We start from the raw sequence: 11881 nt of genomic DNA on the forward strand, positions 1-11881 counted from the left end.
ATCTTTTCATATTCCAACAATTGCATCAAGTAGGTATCAAATTGAGAATTTCACTTTTCTTTCATCAAAGTATGGATAAATATGCCTTAAATCAAATCACTGTTTATTGCCATTGCTGGATGTCCCCCCGGATGACTACCTCAAGACAAAAATTTGTAAAAAAATTGCACTGGCCGGTCGACCGCCTAGTCGTCAAAAAAAAAATATAAATAAATTAGAGTGGTTGGTCAACCAGTCAAACATCTGTCCGGTGTTCTGATAAAGCACCAAAATCTCCTGTTAGAACACTTGATATCAAAGGAAGCTTTCCCTCAAATTTGATGAAAAAATTGATGCATCGTTGGAAATACTCTAAAATAGCCTACTAAAATAGTTAACTACCTGAACGAAGCCAAAATAAGCGATGACTTTGTTTGGTATTTTCTAAATAAGTGCACCTATTTTGATAAATACACTTATTTGAGTCACATTATCTCTTTATTTTTTTACATATTTTTTCGAAAAAAATAAAAAATACACATATTTAGATCATCTCAAATAATCCTAAGTTAATAAGATAAAATATCACATTTAGGATGTGTTTGTTTAAATGGATTGGATAAAGGAGGATTATAATCTATCGGACTGTTAGGATACATTATCTCCGGACTATTTGGCTGGACTAAATTTGTATTCTATATTTGTTTAGTCATGTTATTAGATGTCTAGATTAGACTATTTTTAGTGAATCAATATTTGGTTGGACGAACTAGATAAAGAAATGTTCAAAAGACTATTTTACCCTTGTAATTTATAATTTAACACTAAATTTTTTTAATTTATAAGGTCATAATTTTTAAATTATTATTTTCAATTAAATTAAATTTATAATTTATATTTTTTATTTAATATATAATTTTAAATTAACAACACTAAAAAAATAATTTATAAATGTTTAAAAGACTATTTTACCTTTTTTTCAATTGTTTATCAAGTAATAATATGAGGGTAAAATGAACATTTTACACATTATTTTCATGAGATACCAAACCTATGGAAGTAATCTCACCCCTCCCCTTAGGATACAATAATCACTCGCAAAAAAATTGAACCAAACAATGGCCCATTAGTTCGGATGGACTAATAATCCAATTCCATAAAATAATCCCTCAAAATAAACACTCATAATCCATAATCATTTCACATTTTCTCTCATAATTATCAAATCAATTATAAAAAAATCATCTATCACTCTAAATATAATTTTTTTATTAGACTAAGGCCTCGTTTGGCAAGAGGCTATTTTAGCCAATTAGCCAAAAAGTTACTAAATTAGCCAAAAAGCCAACAACCCATACCAAAAAGTCAAAGATTCTCTTTTCTCTCTACTTTTTGCACATCTTTTCGTAATTAGCCAAAAAGTCATCCCAAACATACAAGTTTTTTTTACCTACCTTTTTAGCCAAATAGCCAAAAAGTTACTAAATTAGCCTGTTCCCAAACGAGGCCTAAAATAGTAAAAAAAAATTAGACTAAAAAAGTAAAAAGATATCTAAAATAACTTAGAAGTGGGTTGGCTTTTTGGCTTTTTGGCTTTTTTGGCTATTTTAGCCTGGGCTTAAAAGCTTGGTTTGGGAAGGACTTTTTGGCTTTTTGACTTTTTTGAGTTTTTTTGTGTGAGAAGAATGTAATGATTATGGGTTGAATGTGATGTTTTGTTTGTTATGGCTAAAATAGCCTATTTTGTTTTTTGTGTCTAAAATAGCCAAAAAAGCCTGCAAACCCACTTGCCAAACACAGGCTTAATCTCAAACGGATTTGTTTGTCATTACGTGAAAACTAGAGGGTAAAATCGTAAAACCAATTTAATTTGTCAAGCCCACCACCTCTCCCACTTCGTCCACCCTCTGCGGGAGTTGCAGCAGATAAAGCAAAAGCATTCATATAGAGAGATAGAGATATGTAGGAGAAGACAATAATGAGAAATTAAGCTAAGAGAGTGGGAGACTGTGAATTGATGAATAGAGAGAGATAAAGAACTTAACTGGAAGTTACGACGATCGCCGGGAAATGACGACGGGTATAATCCATGACCAAAATCTGGAGAAGCACATAGAGAAACAGATGGGTTGTATGGCTGGTTTTTTCCAGCGCTTTGATCGCAACCACATTTTGACAGGAAAGAGACTATACGCCACGAAGCGTCTACCTCCCACAGCGGTGAGATTTGTCGTTTCTCTCTTGTCTGTCTGTCTGTCTGTCTGTCTCTCTGTCTCTATCTCTCTTGTATTTTCATCGATTTTGTTTACTTCTGGTATGAAAAATGACCGAAGCACATTTATCAGATTGAAATTTAATGTATTTCCAGGCGGTGGATTCCCTGGATTCTGTTGGATCGCCGGCGGTTTCCATTGAATTGGAAAAGCCACAGCAAACTAGAGCAATGACGTCGCCGAGTCCTGACCGTTTGAAAGTTTCTCCGGTAACGGAGATGAAATCTCCGACGGCCAGTGTTGTGACTCCGGCGAAATCGCAGCTTCCTCTTCCTCTTTTTGAATTCAAAGAGGGGAATAGGTCTTCGTGGAAGTTCTGCAAGGAAACTCCGAGACTATCTCTGGACAGCAGAGCAATTGTTGATGCGAAGGGAAGTCTTTACCCGAAGGAGATCCGAACAAACACAGCGATTATATCGGCGAATCGATGTGAGGACTCTGAAGACGGAGCAGATGGTGACGACAAGCGTCGATCTCCGAGCGTCATTGCGAGGCTCATGGGACTCGAACAATTGCCTCATTCAAATCCAGAGCCTATGATGAAGGCAGAGCTACGAAGATCTGCCTCTGAGTCTAGAGTTTCAAAAGATCTGTTTCAGTATCGATTCATTGACGGTAGCTACGTCCAGCAAAAGCAATCGAACCAATCGCATTTTGTTGGAGGTAATACCAATATATCGAGCAATGTCATACGAGACAATGGAGGAATAGAAAACAGCAAGGCCTCATTCAATGTTAGATCAGCAACTCCAATGAAATACTGTAGAAGAAATGCAAAGTCAGAACCACAAAATCCTCCGTACAGAGGAGGCGTAGGTATATCGCCATGGAAATCGCCTCAACAGAGGAAGAGTTTTTTCGATTCAGAGGACTCTTTTCCAGAGCCAAAGCAGACAATGTCAGTCTATAGAGAGATTGAAAAGAGACTGAAGATGAGAGGTATCGACGAGCCATCGAAGGATCTCGAAACCTTGAAGCAAATCCTTGAGGCTCTGCAACTCAAAGGACTTTTACATTCGAAGCCTCCAGAACAAATCCGCCACAGAAACCTCGCGTACGAGCGAGAGGAATCTCCCATCGTTGTCATGAAGACCTCGAGATCACAAATTCTTCCAATCAACAGACGATTCGGAAACGATTCGCCTCCGGCGACTTTCAGAAACAGAGCCGGTGTTCGCCGGAATCTCAGTAACATCGGCGAAACCTCGCCGGAGATTGATCGGAATGTACGGAACCAAGGCAAAGCTAGAAATTCGAGCTCGCCGGCGAGAAGAAGATCGTTGATCGTTGAGACGCAGAAGAAGACAAACGAGTTCTCAGCGCAGCGAAGAGTTTCTTCGCTTCATTCCCCAAAGCTTAGCCCGAAGAGTATTGGATCAAATCCAACCGTCACAACTCGATCACCGAGAAATAGAAAGCCAACGGCTGAGATTGATCAAAAGGAAAAGATTGCCATTTTTGTAGAGGATGAATCATCCTCTATTTCCGAAAGCAGTGTCAGTACATCTTCCCAAACTGATACAGAGGTACATTAAACTTTGAATTCATTAATTTTAATTAATTCTAATCTTTATTTTTTTAAAAAATTACTGTAACTGATTGGTGTTTTTTTTTTGGGTTGAAGAAATGGAAGATGGAGGAATACAAGGAGGGGAGGAGTCTGCTAGAGAGGTGTGATAAGCTGCTTCACAGCATTATGGAAATCACTGCTGCGACCGAGTTGCAACCGAGTCCGGTCTCAGTGCTTGACTCGTCGTTCTACAAGGACGAGTCGTCCTCTCCTACGCCCGTCATGAAACGAAGCATTGATTGCAAAGGTACACAGCTACAGTACTCGTAGTTGCCATTCCGGCGTTTTTGTTTGCTTGGATTTCTTATGTCATTCTTGACTCTGTCATAGTCAGTCAGATATGACAACTACATGCGTATCATTATTTTTCATGTGAAAATAAAAAAAACAAAATTGTACCTCAAAGTTTTTGGTTCTACAGTATTTGAAAAGAGAGTTTGAAATAAATTAAAATGATTAATAAGATAAAATATTATATTTAAATTATAATTATTTTATCTTATTTTTATAATTATCAAATCAATTATAAAAAAATTAATTTATCTTTTCAAATATAATTTTTTTAATCAAATTAAAATAATAAAAAACTAAAAATTCAAATAAAATAACCAAGTTCCATAAAATTTTCCTCTTTTGTATCTAAACATTATTCTTAATTTAAAAATAATAATAATAATAATTTATAAGACAATTTTGTGTTTTTGTGTTTTTCTGCAAAATAGAAATAAACACGAAACTGGAAAACGGCTTTCTCCAATGCTATTCACTTTGCTTGGCTCTCATTTTTTAAAAACAGTTTTCAAGAAATTCTACATTTTTATTTTTCGTGTTTTTTTATTTTTACTGAACTTTTTAAATATTTTATGTAAATTTTTTACTTTTTAGACACACCTAACATAAATACACCTAAAAAGTAAAAAAATTGTAAAAAAATTGTAAAAAAAATCCTTTAAAAATTCACTAAATACCAAAAATACAAGAATGTAGTATTTTTTTTGTATTTTTATGTATTTCTTAATTTTTAAAATATTTTTTTTATAAATTTTTTACTTTTTAGACACATCTAAGTAAGGGCATCTAAAAAAGTAAAAAAAATGTTTAAAAATTTAAAAATATTCACTAAAAATAAAAAAATACGAAAATAAAAAAACTCAATTTTTAAAAAATTTAATCAAAAAAACTCAAACCACACACAGTGATTGCATTTATTTTTTTCTTGGGTGAATAATTTATTATTATTATTATCATTATTATTATTATTTTTTTTGCATTTATTCTTTCTATATATATTTGCTGTGTGTGTTGTGGTGTGTTTTTGTTTGGTGATTTTATTTTACCTTCGTTGAAAAATTCAATTGGAATTGGGTGAGTCAATTTTTATCACCAATTTAATTATGTAATTGTATTATGCTAAATTAATAAGCCTCCGTTTGGCAAGTCCGTTTATGGGTTTTTTGGGCTATTTTAGTCACAAAAGACGAAATAGGTTATTTTAGTCACAACAAACAAAACATCATATCTAACCCATAATCATTACTCCTCACTCTTCTCTTACAAAAAAAGTCAAAAAATCAAAAAGTCCTTCCTAAACCAAGTTTTTAAGCCCAAACTAAAATAGTTAAAAAAGTCAAAAAATCAAAAAATCAACCCACTTTCCAAATGAAGCCTAAATAATTTTTTGAATTAATAACTAATATATGAACCGATAGTTTTATTGATATATATTAAATATTTGGTACGGATCGTATTAGATATTATTTAACATCTCTTATACTAACATATTTTTTTGGTCCAGCTTGTCTCAAGTTGAGATCAAGATTGGACCCGTCCAGTCTGGCTTATGGGGCTCATTTTTTGGGTCCGTTTTGATAATCTGAACCATTCAATGTGTAGAACTTGTCGAGTACTATATGCCTGTAAAAAATTACGTTGATCGGATATCAATAGCTATGTGATCAAATCAGTTTTGTATAAAAAAAAATAGACGGTGAAAAAATTTAACGGTTGATAAAATATTGTTTTGTTCACATAGCTATCGATGTCCGATTATCGTGATTTTTTACAGGCATATAGTACTCGATGAGTTTTATACATTGAACGGTGCGGATTATCAAAACGGGACCTGTGGTGGACCTTCACGGGCCCTAACAGCACGGTGGACCAAAACCGCTGCCTTTTTTTTTAATATTTTTGGCTTTTTGAAATCATGTTACTTTTTTTTTTATAATCTTTTTATACAGTTTTTTAATGGAAATAAAAAATATATATATATGTTTTGATCCTTCCAAACACTAGTTTGTTTAGGATGTATGTTAATTTTTTTATTTTTGACTATTTTAATATAGAGTTAAAAATTTTATTTTTGACTATTTTAATATAGAGTTAAAAAGTTTCGATTAGAATAGATTTTTTAAATTTTTTATGAGGGAAAAAATTAATAATTATGAATTAAATATAATTTTTTATTTTATTAAATTAAAAAATTTATTTTATGACTAAAATAGTTACCAACCCAACCTAAATTGCCAAACGAAGGCTCCAAATTCTCCACCAGCGGGTTCTTGGCAAATGGCAGTGGGGTTTGGGTAGTTGTGACTGGTGGTGGGTACGAGGCTGTCCATAGTCAAACTTAATGATAGAGCTGTAACTGCAGAGTGTGACTGAAACCTGAACAAATTTAAAGAATGCTAGCCGTACTCCTTACTTAGCTTTACCCAAAAATATATATATATATATATATATAGATATATAGACGCTTATTTTGAAAATATAATTATAATTAATTTTTTGATAAAAAATTATCTATAATTAATTTTTTTTTTGAGAGAAAAGAAGTGGGTTATAATCTAAAAAGTAGATTATAATTCACTTCTTAAAATAAGCCATATATAATATGTACGTTTAACTGCATGAAATGACCATTTTAAATCTTTTATTAAATTCAAATTTAATGAAAAATATGTTATAATGTGCTCCCAATGTTTGTTGAACTTGTAACATACAGGAATAACATTAAAAAATGCAAGGCACATTCAACTCTTTATTAGGATAGGACACTTTTCTTTAAGGTCCTGGGGATATGAAGATTGGGATTGAATATTATATCCGGTGGGGTCCATATATCCCATGTTTGCAATTTTTTTTTAAAGGGGATATAATATCCGGTGGGATTGTATATCCCCAAAAGTGGAGGATATACAATACCACACCCCCCATTATATCATATCCCCTTGGTTGGGATATGATGTAAAAAGTCCAATTTACCCTTTTGTCTATCTAACATAATATAATTTAATATATTTTTTTGAATTTAATATAATATAATTATTGAATTTAATATAATATAAGTATTATTGAATATAATATAATATTATTTAATTTAATTTAATACAAATTTTGAATTTAATATAATATAATATTATTGAATTGAATTGAATTTAATTTAATTTAAAATTATTGAATTTAATTTAATATAATATAATTTAATATAAATTTTGAATTTAATATAATATAATTTAATATAAATTTTGAATTTAATACAAATTTTGAATTTAATATAATATAATATAATTTAATTTAAATTTTGAATTTAATATAATATAATATTATTTAATTTAATTTAATATAATATAATATTATGAGGGCAATCTTGGAAATTACTTGTTATATCCCACAATATATTTTATAAAATAAACATGCATAACATATATCCAATCTTATATATCTAGTCAACAAACATGACTTGGGGGATATACTATCCAATGCCTATATCCTATTCATTATATATCCTGACTAAATCCCACATCATATTATATCCTCCATTTTATATCCAGTGAAACAAACGGGGCCTAAGGGTTTTGTTAAGGTAAATATTAATAAGTGTTTTATGAATCTTAATATTAAAAAAATGTGCAAAACAATATCTTGAAAGTATATATAAAAATCTTAAAATGTGTATTAATTTAAAAAAATATATATATATTGAATTTAATAAAAAATATTTTATACTATTCAAATTTTTTTTTTTTTTGTCTTTTACTTGTGTCATAGTGATACTTGATACTTGTTAACAAGTAATGATCCATTAAATCCTCTTTAAAACACTTTGGCCTTGTTTGGTTTGTTTTTTAGAAAAATTTTTGAGAAAAATTCTCTACAAACAAATTTTTAACAGTAATCAAACCATACAAATTTTTTCAAAAAAAATTTCAAAATTTTGTTTGGTTGCCTACTTTTCAAAATCACCCTTTCTCTCAAATCAATCATTTTTTTTAAAACTCTCTCTTCAAAACAATTTTTCAAAATCATTTTTAAAAAAATGCAAACCAAACAAGTTCCCATACTTTTTATCTCAAAAATTACTCTACAAACACAAATCAAACACCCTTAATTTTTGTATCAAAGTAGTTAGAATAAGTTGGGAAGCCTGAAAGATTTGTTGATGATTTCGATTGTCTGAAACCTGAACAAATTTAAAGAAGAAAAATGCTTGGGAGCACTAATTAGTGCTCCCACTAATTAGGTGGCAGTGGGTCCCGTTATTAATGATGTGATGTTTTGGTCTTGGAGTTGTGTTTTTTTTTTTTTTTAACTTTTTTAATGCATTAGTGCTATTAGTGGTGATGTTTTTAATGGGATGAATCATTGTTGATTTAAAGAATGCTAGCCGTACTCGTACTTAGCTTTACCCAAATATATATATATATATAGATATATAGACGCTTATTTTGAAAATATAATTATAATTAATTTTTTTTTTATGAGAAAGAAAATAGATTATAATCTAAAAAAGTAGATTATAATTCCCTTCTTAAAATAAGCCAACCTAAATTGCCAAACGAAGGCTCCAAATTCTCCACCAGCGGGTTCTTGGCAAATGGCAGTGGGGTTTGGGTAGTTGTGACTGGTGGTGGGTACGAGGCTGTCCATAGTCAAACTTAATGATAGAGCTGTAACTGCAGAGTGTGACTGAAACCTGAACAAATTTAAAGAATGCTAGCCGTACTCCTTACTTAGCTTTACCCAAATATATATAGATATATAGACGCTTATTTTGAAAATATAATTATAATTAATTTTTTGATAAAAAAGTATCTATAATTAAATTTTTTTTTTTTTTTGAGAAAGGAAGTGGATTATAATCTAAAAAGTGGATTATAATCTAAAAAGTAGATTATAATTCACTTCTTAAAATAAGCCATATATAATATGTACGTTTAACTGCATGAAATGACCATTTTAAATTTTTTATTAAATTCAAATTTAATGAAAAATATGTTATAATGTGCTCCCAATGTTTGTTGAACTTGTAACATACAGGAATAACATTAAAAAATGCAAGGCACATTCAACTCTTTATTAGGATAGGACACTTTTCTTTAAGGGTTTTGTTAAGGTAAATATTAATAAGTGTTTTATGAATATTGCTTAATATTAAAAAAATGTGCAAAACAATATCTTGAAAGTATATATGAAAATCTTAAAATGTGTATTAATTTAAAAAAATATATATATATTGAATTTAATAAAAAATATTTTATACTATTCAATTTTTTTTTTGTCTTTTACTTGTGTCATAGTGATACTTGTTAACAAGTAATGATCCATTAAATCCTCTTTAAAACACTTAGGCCTTGTTTGGTTTGTTTTTTAGAAAAATTTTTGAGAAAAATTCTCTACAAACAAATTTTCAACAGTAATCAAACCAAACAAATTTTTTCAAAAAAAATCTCAAAATTTTGTTTGGTTGCCTACTTTCCAAAATCACCCTTTCTCTCAAATCAATCATTTTTTTTAAAACTCTCTTTTCAAAACAATTTTTCAAAATCATTTCTAAAAAATTGCAAACCAAACAAGTTTTCATACTTTTTATCTCAAAAATTACTCTACAAACACAAATCAAACACCCTTAATTTTTGTATCAAAGTAGTTAGAATAAGTTGGGAAGCCTGAAGGATTTGTTGATGATTTCGATTGTGCCATTGGAGTGTTGTCCATCGTATGAAGCATTAAATTTTTGCTTTGTGATGAAAAAGAGAGTAAAGAATGATGGGTGTTTGGGATTTTTGTTTTTGGTTGTTTTCTTTTCTTTTTTAAGTAATTTTTTAGTAAAAATTTATAGCATTTTACGTTGTACTCCACTCTAGGCAATGGCATACTAAAGAAGGGGGAAAAAGAAAGTTGAAAAAAAAAAAAAAAATCAAAAATCAAAAATAGTTGACTTCTTTGGTTTTTTTTATTTTTTATATTTTTAACATTCATCTCATAAAAGAAAAAATGTATATAATTTGAACAAAAAAAAATCACTAAAAACAAAAGAAATTCAAAAAAACAAAAACAAAACGGCCATTATGAAAAGTACTGTGGTTTTTGAGTTATTTGTAAGATGAAAAATGGGATTGGAATTCAATATGACCAGACATTAGTATTTTGAGTGAAACATAGTGACTTGTCAAGTCTGCCTTTGTTTTGAATATTATTTCCCAAATTATTGAAAACAAAATATATCTTGTATATTTCTGCTTGGCTAAATAAGAATGGTACTTCCAATCCAATCCAATCCTTGCTATGTTCTTTGGTAGAAAGTACAAACAATGTTATTTGTTGTTATGCAATCAAATAACATGTCTTCGTGAGAGTATTATTTATTTCTAACTTTACTATACTTGTTTTGATTATTTAACGGTAGATTTTGAAGAAGAGATCTGGAGCCCTGCAATTTCACCCATTCAATCGAAATGTGAATGTAAATCAGACGACTGTGATTTCCTTTACATCTCAGACATTCTTCGGGCTTCCAATTACCTCCCCGAAGACTGCGATATATTCCTATTACTAGAGAAGCAACAGTATCTCCAAGGGAAGGACACCTCCGAAGTGTCAAGTCTCCAAAGAAAGCTGATCTTTGACACCATCACCGAAATTCTCAACCGCAACAGACAATTGCCTCCGTGGAAGCTCATTTCATGCTCGAATTCCAGTGTCGCTAAGCCTTCACTACGTCAAATTTGGTCAGAATTTCAAAGAATTCGAGAACGAGACAATGCAGAGGAATTGTGTGATATAATTTGCAGTGTTTTACGGAAAGACTTGGCCGGAGATGGGATCAATGGGTGGGGAGATTGCCCAGTGGAGATGTCGGAGGTAGTGTTGGACATCGAGCGGCTGATATTCAAGGATCTGATTGGGGAAACAATCCGAGATCTAGCGGCATTTGCAGGAAATAATAACGTTGTCTCAGCGCCTCGCAGGAGGTTGGTTTTCTGAAGGACATGGCAAAAATTGGAGGCTTCTGTTATTTTTCGCGCGCTTTCTTTTGTCTTTTAAATTTTACTTTCCACCTTTTTTTTTTTAATTTAAAAAAAAAGTTTGGGAAATCTGAAAGCTTGGCAAATATTGTGGCTGCTTTTGCAAAAATCTGTGAAAAAAAAAATATTGGGGGGATTGAAAATGTCAAGGAAGTGCATGTGTGAGCTTTCAAGCATAAATGGACTTTGTTTTGTTTTTTAGTTTGTTTCAGTCATTAGTTCCGTAATTAAAATGATAAGTTTTAAAAAATTTGGTGGGAAAGAGGGCATGTTTGTTAGAAGCACTTTATTTGGTGTGGTTTTGTGTGATGAGTGGTGTATGGGTAATGATTTTTCACAGCCGTGCGCTGAAAGTGAGGGGCAGGTGGGTGTCTCAAGGTCTATGTGGGAAGCTAGGCACTGGAAAATCATTATGGGTTAATCAACCTTGCTTCATACACTCAGTGGGGGTCGCGCCCCAGTGACGTGACGCGCCCCCACTGGTCAGAAATCAAAAAAAAAAAAAAAAAAAAACAGTTTTTTCCGGATCAACTCCCAGCTGACACCTCACTGGGTGTCACCCCCAGCTGGGGGTAGCAAGCATTTTTCATTGGCTAATTTGGCACGAAGGTTTGGATTAGGTTAGAATTATTTTAGTTATAAAAAGATAAAATAAATTTTTTTAATTTAATAAAATAAAATATCATATTTAAATTATGATTTTTTTTTTATAAAAGTAAAAAAAAATAAAAAATTCATTTCAAATGAGATTT

General features: G+C 31.0%; 1 protein-coding gene across 1 annotated transcript; it reads left to right on the top strand.

Moving 5' to 3' along the window:
• Nucleotides 1-1814: 1814 nt before the first annotated feature.
• LOC114320130 (protein LONGIFOLIA 1) lies at nt 1815-11330 on the top strand. The gene is made up of 4 exons (XM_028267243.2): nt 1815-2199; nt 2348-3778; nt 3877-4069; nt 10511-11330. Exons 1-4 carry the CDS (start codon nt 2050-2052, stop codon nt 11086-11088), a joined length of 2352 nt encoding a protein of 783 aa, XP_028123044.2. The 5' UTR covers nt 1815-2049; the 3' UTR covers nt 11089-11330.
• Nucleotides 11331-11881: the final 551 nt, after the last annotated feature.

The sequence above is a fragment of the Camellia sinensis genome, chromosome 14 (assembly GCF_055761805.1).
Source record: "Camellia sinensis isolate YWXY chromosome 14, ASM5576180v1, whole genome shotgun sequence".
NCBI classification, from domain to species: domain Eukaryota; kingdom Viridiplantae; phylum Streptophyta; class Magnoliopsida; order Ericales; family Theaceae; genus Camellia; species Camellia sinensis.

Bases quoted from the DNA above. Each gene is read 5' to 3' on its own strand.
- LOC114320130 (XM_028267243.2), top strand. From the start codon at position 2,050: ATGACGACGGGTATAATCCATGACCAAAATCTGGAGAAGCACATAGAG. The intron at 2,200-2,347 runs GTGAGATTTGTC...ATGTATTTCCAG, and splicing joins AGCGTCTACCTCCCACAGCG to GCGGTGGATTCCCTGGATTC. The intron at 4,070-10,510 runs GTACACAGCTAC...ATTTAACGGTAG, and splicing joins ACGAAGCATTGATTGCAAAG to ATTTTGAAGAAGAGATCTGG.